The sequence below is a fragment of the Xenopus tropicalis genome, chromosome 2 (genome assembly GCF_000004195.4).
Source record: "Xenopus tropicalis strain Nigerian chromosome 2, UCB_Xtro_10.0, whole genome shotgun sequence".
Taxonomy (NCBI): Eukaryota; Metazoa; Chordata; class Amphibia; order Anura; family Pipidae; genus Xenopus; species Xenopus tropicalis.
The window spans coordinates 137,066,498-137,083,736 of NC_030678.2; the positions used below are offsets into that span (position 1 = coordinate 137,066,498).

At 38.9% G+C, this 17,239-nt stretch overlaps 1 protein-coding gene across 2 annotated transcripts in view; it reads right to left on the reverse strand.

Moving 5' to 3' along the window:
- Positions 1–7,937, reverse strand: part of itga7 (integrin subunit alpha 7) — an 81,629-nt gene extending 73,692 nt beyond the window's left edge. For both annotated transcript variants that reach the window (XM_031897160.1, XM_004911865.4), the window contains exon 1: positions 7,552–7,937. In XM_031897160.1, the coding sequence (XP_031753020.1) occupies positions 7,552–7,730 (179 nt within the window). In that variant the 5' untranslated portion in view covers positions 7,731–7,937. The remainder of the gene's footprint in view (positions 1–7,551) is intronic.
- Between the last annotated feature and the right edge of the window lie 9,302 nt (positions 7,938–17,239).

Genomic DNA, 17,239 nt, shown 5'->3' on the forward strand with positions numbered 1-17,239 from the left:
TTTTTCTAATATTGTAGTTTCATTTCATTTTCCATCTTCTTATGTCTCCCAGGAACAGCTCTGGGAAGGGGAGTCACCCACCCTGTATACTGTTCTAATCTGTCTTTTTAGTCGATACATTTCTTATCTTTGGCCCTGCTCAGAATAAGCCCTGAGTTTCTACAATGTATCAACTAATAAAGCAAATTGTAACAGTTCAGAGTTCAAAATTTTTAATTAAGTGAAAAATGTCTTAATTTCTGATGTACTAGCTACAAACTCCTGAACTAAAAACAGAGTTTGGTGGGTGAACACACATGCGCATCTCTTTGCATATCCCTTACTTGCCTGTCATTCCACAACCTCAAGCAGGAGCTCGCAAGCAGCCCAGACTGGTAATCTGTGGGTTCTGGCAAATGCCAGAGGGGCAGCTGTAAAATGCCATAGACAGTCGCTATTCAGTGGGCTGGTGGGGGCTGTTTGCGCCTTCCAGTCCAGACTTGCTCCCATGGACACAATGAGCTTCTGGAGCTCTACTTTTTGAAGGGCTCTTATACACAGATGTTTCTGCCTGTGCTCCCCTGCAGTGGATCTTTCATGTGTTCTACAACAGGGGAACTAAGGAATAAATGCAGACCCTCCTTTTAGATGACTTTGTACTACCTGAGGTGCAGGAAAGCACCAAATGCAGGTGAAACACAACTTAAACACAGGTGAAAACACATAGAGCTCCCTTGTACCCCAGCTTCCTACACTCTCACCTTGCAATTGTCACAAATGTGACAAGATTTGACAAATGCTGGCAGTGACAGATGGTTTTGGAACAAAAACAGAAACGTTGGTATTTTTGGTGGGGGAGGGCCACATGATCAGTTAAAAATACTCTGTATGACAAAAGCCTTACACCTATATTAATAAACATGCTGATTAAAGAATGAACGTAAATTAGCTGTAGGGGACACGTAAATAAGGCATTAGTCAAGATTTCTTTACAGGGCTGTGTTTAAGGGAATATTTATCTGCAATGTCTCTGCTGTTTAGTGCCTTGTATTTGCACCCAGAAAAGCTCCAGCAATGCATGAAGGATGGAGTTCCCGATCTGATGGAGCCTTTTGCTGTATCTGGATTAGACCATTATAAGCACTTTTTTGCTGTGTGGAAGGGGAACTCGCCCAATTTCTATTTTTTGTTCTATAAAATAAAATGAAATTTACTTTTAAGCAACTTTACAATATACATTAATTGAACATCTTCAATGGTTGTAAAGTTTGTAAATGCAGTTGCTATCAAACAGTATTTGTTTGCCCTTTTCTATTATTTGTAGCATTGTTTGTGACTAGATAAAGTGTAGCAGAATCTTGCTGATTAACACTAATCTCCCCGAATTGCCATCCCACCGGCGACAATGTAAGTCGCCGGTGGGATGGCACACTCTGCGCATGCGATTTCGGCAAATCGCCGAAGTCGCCTCACGAGGCATTTTCGGCGATTTGCCGAAATCGCGCCGCCGCGTGTGTCATCCCACCGGCGACTTACATTGTCACCGGTGGGATAGCAACTGATGGCAACTCGGGGAGATTAGTCGCCCGCGAACAGGGATATTTGTCGCGGGCGACTAATCTCCCCGTGTGTCAGAGCCCTAAAGAAGCATGCACTTTATTGTGGTAATTAAAGCCATGTTTGGAGGAGAGCAGGATTCTTCATCACTGTTTCGAAAGCCAGAGCCATTAATAAATGGAGAAAGAAATACTACTTTAAATGGCAAATGCATTTACAAAAAAAAAACAATTTTTAAAATTAATGTACACTGCAAAGTTGCCTAAATTTACATTTTATTTAATTATGAGAAAACAAATTTTGGTTGGAGGAACATTCTAAGTGAACCAGCAGAGAAAAAAGGATAACATTTGATCAATTAATGAGGCAATTATATATGCCAGTTTTCTTTTTTTAAAGGAGATTAGGTATTTCTCTGTGGAAAGAGATAAACATTCTCCTCCATAAATAATTATGGAGTCTATTGGTGTCAGTATTTATCATCTCATACAATACTTACTGGTACAACTGCAAATACGTAGGTGCTCGAGAGAAAGGCAGGGTACTGGAACTGATTTAGACTGTTTGGGTACCTTTTGCTCTAAGGCTGGGGTTTACCTGTATCTGGCAGATAGCAACATGATTTGCGCAGAAGATATATCTTATTGTCACTCGTGATGTGAGCAGTCAGTACTGTGCCTAAGCAAAGGCAGTGTTAAGCTGCCCACAATTTGGCCATAGTTTATTTGTCTCACAAGGTGCATTTCATTGCAGGATGGTAGTCGGAAAAGCCATTTTATGTTTAAATGCTCAAAACCCTAAGAAATACAGCACATGGAAAATTGCACTTGGGTAATGTGCTTAGATTTTTTAACAGTCAAAGTTTTGCTATGCACTATTGCAAAAGTGAATCGCATCATGGTTGTTATCAGTACAACCCAAATGGCATTGCCCTGCCTATATATGTGTATATATATATCTAATAGTATGCTGAAAGGTTCAAAAGCTCAAAATTCACCCAGCACCATCATATTTCCATAGTTTTGCAAATACAAAATATTTCATTCCCGCTAGCCACAAAGTGCCTCAAAAGTTTATTGCGTAGACAGCAAATTAGCCATGAGTGCAACATGAGAACCCCTATGCCCCCTAACAATGCATCCCATAGCTCACATTTCACTAACATTTCACCCACAACACAGAACTCTAACACCTGGTACTATTAACAACATTCAGCTGTTGGTGGGAAATTGTGGGAATTGTAGTTCATAGCAGCAGTTATGCCAGACCCACTTGCCAGCCACTATGTACCACACACTGTATAGCATACACACTGTACTTTACATACCTACATAAAATCACTGGTCATTATAAGCAAGTGGTTGTTGAACTTTTTTAGTTCAAGCCCCCCTTAGACTGCCTTAGCATATAACATGGTTACATATAAGAAAATAATGGCCTATTAGTCATTCAGCTGTAGTTGCAAGAACCTCAAGGACAGAAAATAGGGGTTCTCCCTAAATCTCATCATAAATTAACCTTCAAGCTGAACTGTCAGATGAATCTACAAGTGCAAATAGGAATTCTCCATATAAAATACCCTAACTGGCCATCAGACTGTAGTTTGGGAACTATTTGTGAAACAGTTTTGCATGTATATTGAGGATTGCATACCTGCTCAGTCCCACCGATTGTACTGTACAATGTACACTGCACACACTACAAAAAACAAGGGGGAATAGCTTTATATCATGGGTATCAAACACACAGAACAGTGACCTCATTAAAAAAAACTGGCAGAAGTTTAAAAACAGGTTCTCTGTATCTGCATATATACTCCTAACCTATCGGTTCATACCCCTCTTTCTGTATTATTCCATCATAAGGGTAATGGAACTCACAGTCAGTCACTAATTTCCACTTTTAACTGTGAGCAATAAAGTTCAAGCACCTTACACAGAGAAATAGTTTTTAAATTGCTCTCCATCTATTGCCTACAAGAATATCACATTCCAAGAATAATACAGTCACAAAGAGTTGCCTGACTCAGGCCTGGGAGTGTTGCTGCCGCTCCCCCAGAAGAATGCTTCTGGAAATTATTTCACTTATTTTAATTAAAATGATGAAAAATTCACTCCTGTGCCTGACACTCCCTATCTGCACCTGCATTGTTTCATTGTGTTTGTCTGTGTAGCATTAAAGGCTAATTAGGGAAGGTTTACTGTAAAGATTTGGGGGGGTGCTGATGGAATGCAGAGAAGCAAAACAAAACGTGTAAGGGACATATAAAAGCCAGGATACAGCCAAGAACAAGGATGTTAGCACACAAGATTATTGATTTGTGGAAGCCATTCTGATCCTGCCAGGATTTTTGCACTGCTGCTCTTTTCCCAGTCTAAAACAACTATGCTGCTCTCTCCAGTCCTGACCTTCATTAATTTCAGTCTGGTAACTTACTATTCTGCCTGGTATTTTTAAAGAGCAACTATTGCAAAAAAGTACATTTAATATAAGCTTCATCTCAAGGCTTAGTTCAAGGTTTTGGCCGACTGCTATAGGTGAACAGCACTAAATGATAACAAAATGTGCTAACCTGACCATGAGACAAGATACACAGAAATTAACTGCACAGAGAGCATTTGAAAGGCCCGAAGGTCAATATTTAGAGCCACGTTTTATTAACATATGTAATGAAAGTCAATAAGTTTGCCCAGGAGCAGTAACCCATAGCAACCAATAAGATGTTTGCTTTTAAACGGGTCACCAGTAAATGCTACCTGCTGATTGGTTGCTATGGCTTACTGCTCCTGGGCAAACTTATTGACTCGGAGATACTCCTTTGTACCTCCAGATCCCAGCATAATTCCATGACTGAGGGAGATGGAGGGTACCCTGAGCATGAAGCTTCTAATCTGAGAGGTCTCTTGCATGTGGAATCGAGCCCAGGGCCTCTTTTAAAAATCATTATTAAGTGAATGCTCACGGTGGAAGTATTTGCTAAATGTTCTTTGCATTAAGCTCTCCTTAAATAATTAAACTGTTACTATAACAGATAATTCTGTTGCAAACAGGCCTTTTAATCACATGCTAAATGTAGAGTATTCAAAACACTCACATAATTCAGATAAAGAATTTTAGAATGTGATGCTGTACCAGCTAGCACGAATCTCAGGGTGGAAAAATGCAATGGCAGCAGGACAAACTGACATGAAATACCGTAGATAGGGCCAATAAAGAACATGGAAACCAAGATAACTGTTCAAAGTAACTTTGCTTGTTCTGCATTCATAAAAATAACATTATATCCACATTGTGCAAAAGAGTTTCCTTTGGGAATCTGAGATTTTTTTTATGTATAATGATGCTTATATACTGATGCATTCCATTCATACAGTTTAATGTAACACAGCAGTAGCGCCACCAGAGAATATGACTGCTATGCCAAAGGGGCACTTGTCATTCCTCACCATATATAGTATATAACAGCAACCACTTTTTCACTGTTTACTGCTTCCATAGCCAAGTGAAACTACTGAAGTAAAAGTATATAACTGTGAGCAGTGGGTTTTTAACAGAGATTTTCTATATTATGAATACTGTATTGTTAGTTATATGATAAATTGGGGTTGCAGGATCATCATTTGTCAAAAAAAGATATGCTGTTCACATGAAAGGTGAGCAACTGCATTTATACATATCTATCAGGCTAGCGTGAGCTATCTGAAGCAAAATGTAAGGACTCAGTACAGGTATGGGACCTGTTATCCAGAATGCTTGGGACCTGGGGTTTTCTGGATAAAGCGTCTTTCCATAATTTGAATGTCCATACCTAAGTCTACAAAAAATAATTTAAATATTAATTAAATATGGATTCATGTAGCTTTGTTTGAATCAAGAACAAGTTACTGTCTTATTATTACAGAGAAAGAGGAAATCATTTTTTAAACTTTGAATTATTTGATTAAAATGGAGTCTATGGGAGATGGCCTTCCTGTAATTTAAAACTTTTTGGATAACGGATTCCATACCTGAGTCTGAATAGCAAGGTGACATGAGACATGAGTATAATCCAGAGGTCAGGACAGGACAAGACAGGCAACAGGTATATGTAATCAAATAATAGTGCACCCAAGAAATGATGGGAATGAAGAATGGAGTGTGGAATTCTTGTTTTTTAGGGAAAGTCAGACTAAAATCACCAGTGCTGTAATTTTCATGTGATTACAGACACAAAGGGGCAAACTCACAAAATATGAGTTTAAAGCTTAATACATAAAATCTTCCACGTGCTTTTCATTCCTATGGGATTTTTAGCAATGTATTTATCAATGGGTGAAAGTTAGAACTCCCCATCTGATAAATAAGCTTCTAAAAATCTATTAGGAATGAATAGAACATGGGTGAGTTTTAATGTATTAAGCTCTAAACTCACACTTTGATAAATCTGTCCATTAACACTTTGGGACAGATAATGATTTATCAAAATGTGACATTAGAGCTCAAACCAGAAAAATTCACCCACTTTAGGTCACTGGACCTAAATACGCCCCTATATCCAAGTAAAAACTTGCCTGGGTACAGTCCAATACAAATGAACACCACAGTAAAAATCTGTACTCATAGGACTGGAATGAAGCCAACAGGTGAACCTTTTTTTCACAAATATCTATATGTATATGTACTGAATACAATTTACACAATTGAGTAACAGCATATCTCCATGTATGCCATCTTAATCCTGACAGATTCTAAGAAGAAATTATACCCACATTTAAGACCAATTTATATTGCTTGATTTTTTAACAGAAACTGTTGTAATATAAAATAATCACCCATCAAATTATAAATACTAATCACTAATTTCCTAGGTGTTTACATACAAAAACAATATGAATACAAAAAGCTAGAAATCATCTCTATTAAAGTCTCAGAAACACATTGCATCAAATCTATAAAAATCATGTAATATCTCTTCAAAAATTCAGATACAAACAGGAGGGAATACAGGACAACAGTAAATTATATGTGGGTGGCTTTAGAAGAAGGATATTTTGGGCAACAGCATGGCTATGCTTATATTTAGCTTTTACTGGTGACAAAAATGCAGAGCAGGAAAACATGAAAGAATCCTAATGATGTCATTCTGTCATTTGTGCCTGTCCCTTACAGCATGGCCCATGAAAGCTCACAGGTGGCATGGACCATAAGGGTCATTTATGACCGCAAATGCAGTGTGCCATTCTGAATACATTATCGCCTTGTATTTTACCTAGAATGCAGCATTTTTACTATAATTCCAGTTTAATTATAGTTGCGATGAAAATACCTGTACTTTAGGTGCAACTCCACTGCACAAATCAATTCTGGCTACAGCAGGAACCATGGAGCTACACAGGGTTCCCCTGTGTCAATTGGCACAGTTGTGCTTAATTTATTCAAACAGACTGACCAGGCACAATTGCACTAAGGTTAATATAAAGATGAACAGCACACATCATACTTATCGTAGAAAATTACTGATTCAATAAACGTGATTACTTGCACTTAGAAAGCTGTGCAGTGCTAAGCTTTAGTAGTACATATATTATGGGCCAGAAAGAAGTCACAGAAGATTACAGGATGGTCTATCAAAACTGATTCCCAATCTGGTATTAATGCCCAGCTAGCTGCACACTATACTCAAACTTGGCCAAACTGCCCAACCAAATCTCGGTATGTAAGGCCAGCTTTGGTATGATGAAATATTAAACCATATAAATTACCCTGAGATGGGAACACTGGGGCTCACTGGTTAGCTCTGATGCCGCATTCTAAAAATATACAGGCAAGTTATGTGGCTTCTGATAAAACTAACTCTATTGTGTGATTTAGGGATGTCACTCTATAGTACAAGCTGCACTGGGGATGCTGTTAATAAAGAAAAACATTCTAAAAAGTAATTCAGAGAACATCTATTCTGCATTCTTTTGTACTCCACATATACAGATATAGCAGGGTCTGCCCCTAGGAACTCTACATCATAGCAAAATCACTCACCAGCTCACAGGGTCAGGATTTAGTTGTCTGTGAAGGGCCACTGAGAAGCCAAATAAGCTGTCCTTTTCCCCATCCTTGGTCAGTGTGTTGGTGACATCCAGATTGAAGGCATGGATCCTGAGCACAGCGAGCAGTAACAGGCAGGAGAAGCAGAGGGGAGCACCCAGTTCCGCAGGCATTCTGCAGTCTCTCCCGTGGGTGATGAACTAGAAAGAAACTGTGCACCGTTTCTCTTCTAATGACCCCCAGGCAAGGAATATCATTTACTAAATCAACCCCAAGCCTTGTCCACTGCTGTCATACAAACATGACAAAGTGAGGACACAGAGACTAAGGAGTAAAGTGTTGATCAGGCAGAGTGCAGCATTCACATAGTGACAAGCCCCCTCTTGCTTCAGAACTCTAGAGAGTGCAGGGAGGTGGGATGGGAGGGAGCAGGTGGAAAGAGACATCCAAAGTAGTTTACAGTTTCTTTATTTAACAAAAATAGAATAGTGTTGCACTGGCCCAATAAATGAGGTAAGTCCCCTGATCTAACTGCAAGTGTTGTGTGGTCTCTTTTTTAATTTATAGAAAGTAACAGAGACAACAGAGAGTCAAACTATCTTCTATGGCATGAATACCCACTTACAGAACATTTGTGCCATACTGCTAGCTAGAAATTAGGTGGGGGCTTTGCCATTTGGTGATGTCAGTTCTTATACTACAAAATGCTTTAAAGAGTTTCTGACACCAGAAATGAAACCTTTTTTACATCTATCATAACATTGTCTTTGCATGAGCTTTATAATTTTGCCATACAAGTATTTGCTGATGATTTTACATTCCTTATCTGATCCCCCATGTTCCTCTATGAGGGGGCTGCCATATTTGTGCAGCAGTAGGCCGTTTGCATTAGGAGCTGTAACTGAAGGCCAAGAAGGGACAGTCAGGTTGGCAACTTCAAGTAACAATTACATACAAAACCAGCCCTAACAGTGAAAAAAGATAAACATAACCTATAGGTAACTTTTTAAGTAGATTCATAATTTGAAAAGTCATTTTTTCATGTCAGTATCACTTTAATGATGCAGGTTCTCTGCATCATTAAGTGTGAGATACCTAAGCCCAACTCATCTTGCAGTGATCTGATGGCTCTGCTGGTTGTATGCTCGGAACTGTGCATTGCACTCAAGTAAATGTTTCAGTGCTGTACAACTGTATCTAGTTTGTGCAACTTTGTCATATCTCTGAAATAAAGTTTGCTTATAGTTGTTATATGTAAGCTTACATAGCAACATTTTGCTGATAGCCAGAGGTCACATCTAATACAATCTCATGCTTGTCATTCCAATGGGCAGTTAGCTCTCTCCCTTTCTGCACTAGCTCACTCACAATCCTTCTCTTTATTCCTGCTCCAGCTCACTCACAATCCTGCTGTCTATTCCTGCTCCAGCTCACTCACAATCCTGCTGTCTATTCCTGCTCCAGCTCACTCACAATCCTGCTGTCTATTCTTGCTCCAGCTCACTCATAATCCTGCTCTCTATTCCTGCTCCAGCTCACTCATAATCCTGCTCTCTATTCCTGCTCCAGCTCACTCACAATCCTGCCCTCTATTCCTTCTTCAGCTCACTCATAATCGTGCTCTCTATTCCTGCTCCAGCTCACTCACAATCCTGCTCTCTATTCCTTCTTCAGCTCACTCACAATCCTGCTCTCTATTCTGTCTTCAGCTCACTCACAATCCTGCTGTCTATTCCTGCTCCAGCTTACTCACAAATCCTGCTGTCTATTCCTGCTCCAGCTCACTCACAATCCTGCTGTCTATTCCTGCTCCAGCTCACTCACAATCCTGCTGTCTATTCCTGCTCCAGCTCACTCACAATCCTGCTGTCTATTCCTGCTCCAGCTCACTCACAATCCTGCTGTCTATTCCTGCTCCAGCTCACTCATAATCCTGCTCTCTATTCCTGCTCCAGCTCACTCACAATCCTGCTCTCTATTCCTTCTTCTGCTCACTCACAACCCTGCTCTCTATTCCTTCTTCAGCTCACTCACAATCCTGCTATATATTCCTGCTCCAGCTCACTCACAATCCTGCTCTCTATTCCTGCTCCAGCTCACTCACAATCCTGCTCTCTATTCCTTCTTCTGCTCACTCACAACCCTGCTCTCTATTCCTTCTTCAGCTCACTCACAACACTGCTATATATTCCTGCTCCAGCTCACTCACAATCCTGCTCTCTATTTCTGCTCCAGCTCACTCAAGATCCTGCTTTCTCCCTTCCTTCAGCTCACTCACAATCCTACTCCCACTGTTTATGTTCCTGCTCTTTCACTCTCTTCCTGCTTCAGTCACTCACAATCCTGATTATCCTTTTCCAGGTACTGCTTATTCACAATATTGCATTCTCTTTCTCGTTGTTTATATTTTAAGCATTCTGAAACCCAAAAGGGGGTCTTGCTCTTTTAATAACAGCTGGAAGGGGAATTGGGCACCATGCTACACAGTTATGTTTTTCTGTGGAGCAGGAAGGGAGCTGCACTTTTGATTGGCAGGACCATCTGCCCATAAACATGTGTCATACTAGCCATCTGATTTTAGCTACTTAGCCCATGGCTGCCAGAAATATCTTAGATAATGTCCCTGTAGTGGAGAGAATGATGTCCTGGGCTGAGAATGTGCCTGGATATTAGCATCACAATAGGAGGACATACATAAATGTGGGATCCATCATACATCTCCTGAGGGAGGGAGTTTACAGACACTGCAAGTGCCATTTCCATCTTATAATAGTAGAAAAATAACACAATTATATATTATATTATTATATCATGCAATAGACTTGTCATGATATAAATGACATTCACAGAAGCATAATCACATTACTGCTTGATTTTAGGGGCCCATTTACTAACCATCAATTTTTTTATGTAAACTTGAAACAAATTTTTGCATGAAGTTCTTTTGTCTCGACACACTAGAGATTTTGTTGGGTTTTGTCCGAAAACTCGAATTTTTTGACAGCAACAATTCGATAAAGATTTTCACAGCAACAATTTGAAAAAGTCGGGTTTTTTACGACTTTCACTTGCAACTTTTTTTTTTAGTAAATATTAGACATTCAGGAAAAGGATTTAGTCGAATTTTAAAATAAAAAAATGAGAAATTATGGAGTTTTACTAAATTTGCCCCTAAGTTTTAGTACAAATACTGAATTTAGATTTTAAATCCTGAAATGTAGGGTAAATGAAAATTTCATAGAAGTATGAGTAACAACCACAAAGAAACCCAAAAAACAATTGTATAACATCTGTTTCCTCTAACAAAATTTTGTGGAAAAATACATCTGATAATAGTTGCTGCAGATTTTGATTTTTTTCTGTGTATTTGCGGCCTCCCCGATTTGGTTGGTTTTGCTTTTCCAATGAACACAAATACATCAAGCACTAAAATTACCAGTGTATTTGTCACTGATATGCCTTTCATTCTGTCCCGGACAGGCTAAACTGGGAGAGCTCAGGTGCCGTCATATAGATTTGGAAATGACCAGCTTGTCAGAAATGACAGGATCGCACCCTGTAGCGTAACTGGAATACTATTCATGGTGGTAAATGCCCATTTTGAGGTATTCTAATATGAACTAAAATAAACTTTGAAGCAGATAAAAGATGAATCAGATGCTGGTGGTGCATCTGGCACGTAGTGCTCACTGTGCACCATTAATTTATCAAAAATTCTGTGTTTAATTTGAAATTTCTTAAATAATTTTGCTTTTTTCAGTTGATTTATGTAAGGACCAGTACACCCCCTTGTCCAACATGAATTCAATTAATAGATTTTTTTTTTCTGCAGGTAGCAGCTTTTTGTTTTTAGCATTGTAAGGGCAATTTCACCCATTTTTCACCCATGGGAGCTCATCTCTCTCGCAGACAACAACGGATTTGCAAATACGCTTTAATTCAGAAGCAAAGGTATGTGTCCACAATTAAGTGTTCTATATGCAGCGATCACCATTCTGAATAAAAAGGGTATTTGTGTTGCCTGTGGGAAAGCCAATCTAAAGCAGGCAACAAAGCACTATGTTTTACATTGTCCTAAAACTCTGATGCTTGGGAGCCATGATGACTTAGGGGCTGATTTATTAACCAATAAATATTAATTGGTTACTGAACTCATGCATGGGTTCCAGAACTACCTCTACTTGCTGCCTATCATTTTTTTCCTTTTCCCTGATTGGGTTTTTCAAAAAAATAAAAAGTATGGAAGGTTTTAGGCCCAGAGATTTTATTTCTTTTGAAAACCCACTTAGGGGAAGAAAAAACAATAGGCAGCAAGCTGAGGTAATCAGACACAACAAGTGAGTTCTGAAACACAATTGTGGTTCAGTAACTTCTCAAGCGCGTAGGTATTATTAATTCAGCCCCTTATTGTGCTAAACCTGGTTAATCCCCCAGCAGACAAGCAATCAGCAATGCTGTTTCAAGATGGGGAAGGCCCCTCGTCAGCAGGTAAGGCAGTGCATAGTTCCAAGGTAGAATCTGACTTGAAAAACAGACCAAGCCACCTTAGGGGATGGAAGTTGCAAACTTTCAGACAATAGTTGCAGTATATAAAGTATATAGAGAACAAGTTAACCAGCTTCCTTTTCTCTGGAGTAGATGTCTGGGAGCAAATGACATTTTCACAGGGCCCCGAGTGTAGTAAATTTTTCCAAGCTATCTATTTTTAAACTTCTTTGGCTCTCATAAGACTTAAGGACATGAAACTTTTGGCAGGACACCTCTATGTTGCTGGATAACTTCCAGACAATAGAGTGGAACTAATAATAGAGAAATGTGGGGTTTTACAATGATAGGAGATCACCAAGAAACCTATGAACCATAATACAAATTATTACGAGTGGCAAAATATTATAATAGAGCCACAGGAAATGAATCAATTAAGGGTGAAGAAATATAATGGCGATACCAAATAAAATGGCACTGCACTGCTATTTAGGTTGGTTATTTTCAGCAATCTTGCCATTCCTTGCTCCGTAATTGCAGAAGTGTGGACAAATTTTAGACCAGTAATAAATGGTTAAGCTATCTATGGTCAGTAGACTGTACTGCATAATGTCCTACATTAAAGCTGAAGGAAAATATAAATCAAAAAGTCACCAACATGTTTCCTTTTTTTAATATTTTAGTTTTTCTCATCGCCGCTGAGTCCTTCCTGCCTTCCATTCTAAATCAGGCATTACTGTGTCTACTGATGTAGGGGAACCCTGTAGCTTCTGCCACCTTCTGACCAGATGGTAGATCTAGGGTTCTTTTTGCACCCTGCGTCAATAGGAGCAACACACTTGCACTTAAAGAATCACTCACAGATGTCACTCATATGCCTAACACCAGAATGACACCAGACAGACTTCTAAAATATTTGGCACAATTCTGTCCAATTAAAAGATAGCTTGTACCACTTTTATGGAGCGAAGCAACCACTGTCAATTTATACATGGGAATATGTACAGACTACAAATCATAAAACGTTAGCCTTAACTTAAAGTGCAGGGTAGAGTGCAAAGTGTGAAAACTATACTCACGAGTAGCCACAATCCTTTGCACTCCAAAACAAAGACCTGCTTCTGCCCCATAAATACTGCATTGCCTGCATTTAGTAAGTAAAAAGCATCTACATTTTTCATGAATGATTTGCTGAATGGCTGCCTAAAACGTACTAAAGAGCTAGCAATTTGTTTAGATCTTAACTTTAGATCAAACATTGCTAAACAGTCCTGAGAAAAATTCACCCCAGAAATTATCTGCATCAAGGCCATGCTGTAAATATCCATGACAGATTTCTTATCTGAGAAAAAAAATCCATTTTGTTGCCTTTACCATATTTATCAGTTCATGCCATTAGGCAGTTAGATTATGGTCAACCAAAGGAACTACATAAACACAGGGTCTTCAAAAATAAGGACAATTCATTATGCTTAAATAAAAAACAAAACTGCAAGCCTAGCTAGCAGTCTCAATTTTTTTTCAGATTTACTATGGGGCACATTTACTAATCCTTGAATCCGAATCCCAAATGGGAAAAATTGGATTGGAAATGAAAATTTAGCGATTTTTTGTCGTCGTCGTTGCGATTGTATCGGATTTTGCGTGACTTTTTCATCACCGTCGCGACTTTTTCGTATTTTGCACGACTTTTTCATCGCCGTCGCGATTTTTTCATATAGAGCAATTGTAAACGACGGAAAAACCAATCCGAATTTTTCGCGACGGCGGCAAAAAAGTCACGAAAAATATACAATAAAGTCGTAACCGCAACGGAAAAATCGTGCAAAATACGAAAACATTGCGACGGCGACGAAAAAATCGCAAAAATACCGATCATTCTGAAAAAACGCTTTCGGACATTCGTGGATTAGTAAATGTGCCCCTATGTTTCAAAATGGCTAAAAATCCAAATCCGATAATTCGCCAGCTAAAACTTACCGAGATCATGTAGAAGTCAGTGGCAGATGGAAAATCCGCCATTAATTCTACATGATCTTGACAAGTCTTAGATGGTATATTGTTGGATTTGGATTTGTTGCAGTTTTGTCACATAGTGAATCTCAAAAAAGTCATGACTTTTTTTTCACCGACTTTTAGAACTGAAAAATTAAAACCGGAAAAATCTGATCATTAGTAAATGGTCCCCTTAATGTTTAAATGATTTTTAGCAGACTTAAATAATGACGATCAAAAATACAAAAAAGTTCTTTAATCCAGAAAACCCCAAGTCCCAAGTTTTCTGGATAATTGATCCTATACCTGTACTTAGAATAGCAACGAATAGGCACTTTTCATTGCTACAAAGAAACTTCCCAGTAGAAGTATCTCTTTATACATGCCTGTGATATGGACACATATCATATAAACTGATTTTTTTTTTTTAAAGTTCTTTTTAAAGTTTTTAACCTTCCTTAAAAATGTCAAAATAACAAGCATTATTTGGTGTATATTTTAGAGCTCTGCTTTCAGCAATGGTTTAAGGGCACCTTGAAGCTAATATATTGAGTCACTATATATAGTCTCTAACCTCCTCAAATTGTAGCTTGTTGATCCAAAAACACAGATATTGACATCCTGAAGTTGAATTCATTCCTGTGATCTATAACTTACTGGCTCAGCACTAAAAGCATCACAGAGCTGAATATGCCACTGTGATGCAGCAATAGTACAGTGTAAATCCGCAGCAATCATTTAGATTGATGCAGAGATCTGCAACATTAGACTTTCAAAGGCCTAGAACACAACTAAAAAACCACTGTTGTTACTGGAAATGAGTTGTTTAAAATATTACCATTTAAATGTGATATGCAGTATGAAAAACATCTTGAAATGTGTTCGGTTGTTTGTATTGAGCAAAAATTAAACCTACATATTTGTATATGTCCTGTTGTGTTAAGACCCTTCCCAAATAACCACTTTAACCCATTTACTCTAGTAACTCTACATGAAAATGTAACTACAGATGATTGATTTAAAACTGTCACTCTCTCAACAGTAGATTGTCCAGCGGTGTAACTGGGAATTCAAAATATATTTAGGCAGAGCTGTGAACTTGGGGGCTGTAAAATCCAGAGCACGCAAAATTTTCATAGCCTAAGTGACTTCATGGGTCACTGCTCAGATAGTCGTTGATCTCTCTCATGTAGATTATCACCGTCACTGACTGCTTCTGTCCACAACTAAAGGGTTCAACTTGTGGGTGAGACCATACCCTCTTTTGATGTTGTATCTCATTTGAGATCCTAAGTAGTGATCAAGCTACTTCTGCATTGTTGTCTGTTCTACTATTGAAATATTACATAATCAGCATAATTATTCTGAGTTTGATGATCAATAAACTACCTGTTCATGTTTAAGAACCACTAACACCCAGTCTCGCTACAATACTTTTCTCCACTACTTAGCAAGGGCCCATTTAAGTTGAATGTAATTCATGCTCTGCTGGGAGCTAAAGTTGCTGGAGGGAAGCCCCTCACCAGACTGTGCTGAGTGACAAGAAAAGAAAAAAAAAGTGCGCTAAGTCAGAGTTACATCAGATTAATCATAAGACCATTACATAAATACTTAATACTAAAAATTAAAATTGAATACAACCTTCCTCTCACAGAAATGGTGACAGGTCCCTTTTAAGTAGGTGCTGGCATGTATGAAAGAAGTCAGTATCTGCAAGGTTTTCCACTTTTTCTGGAAAAAAAATACTGGCCTTTCTATGTTTGTAGCTTTCTTTGCTATTAAAAACATTGGCATCAAGCATCATTATTACTGCCAAGGCTGGTAAAATACTGGCCGGTTTGCAACCCAAGTATCTCCCCTTCAAATAACATTTCAATAAAATACAGAAGAGCCATAAATTGCCTTTAAACGAGAAGGAAAGGTAAAAACAAAGAAAACTTTATCAGAAAGGTCTATGTAAATACAGTCATAAGAACTTGCAGTAAAGCTGAAAAGAAACACAAGATTTCTTGTATCCTTTTTTGTAAACATTCATTCCCTGGGCCAGAGTCTGCCCAGTTCTCTCCTTTCTCCTGCTCCCCCCTCCCGTAAGAATTTATAAAACTCACCCCCCCCCACCTGTAGGAATGTGTGACCTGAGCTACAACAGCTAGAATTGCAGCAGGAAGCTACTTAAAATATCAGCTGCTATCTTAAACAAGCTTAAGAAAGCTTCTAGGGTTCTTTACTCAGGTATAGTAATGCTTTCTGCAGAATAAATATAGCGTTCTAGATGGCACTAATGTGGCAAATCTATTGGCATTGATATGCTAAAAAGACTTTCCAGGCTGGGGTATGTGCAGGCGAGTGTTCCTCTTCCTTTTTTCTCCCTTTGCATGTGCAGGCCCTGGGACCGCAGCACAGTAGAGTCAAAAAGTCAACTGTGGTGGCGTTTCACTCTATTGCACATGCACAACCAGCTCGAAGGAAGAAGATGAAAGAGGATCGCTTGCCTGCATGTACCCTGGGCCGCTGCATTTTTTTGCTAACAGGAGCACCAGCCGGGGTATCAGGTAAGTGAATACAATCACTGGGGGTGCCTAGCATTTTGGTATCTATCTCCTTTAAAAATGGTGCTTAATGATTCAATGTCACCGACTAACTAAAACTTGTGTATTATAATATTATAGTGAATAAAGTACCTCTTTCATAAAATATGAGGCTATTTCTGCCTCATGCTATTATATGGTCACAGACCATCAGTGACTTATCCTTATATTTTACAATGGGGTGACATTATTCACTACATAAAGTCTGCTAAATGATGTTATTTATTTCACAAGATTAGAATGGCTGTGACTGACAATGGTAGGGTCCTGTCCAGTTATGACCTGGAATGCCCAGATTTTCAAGGGGCTGTCCGGGTCATTGTGGATGCAATAATCCCACCCCTGATGTCATCATGCAACAGAAACATCATCACAACACAGAGCTTCTTGTCGTGGATACAAAATAGACATGTATTTTAGCAAAAAAAATCCTAGGGGAAGCAAATTATAGGCTGAGATTGGCAGTATACATGGTTTTCATGCAACTAAAGCTTGCCTCAAAGCCAGGAATTCAAAAATAAGCACCTGCTTATTGGCCACTGGGGGCAATAGCCACGGGGTTGGTTAGCAACATGTTGCTAGATAGCTACTGGTTGGGGATCACTGCTCTATGG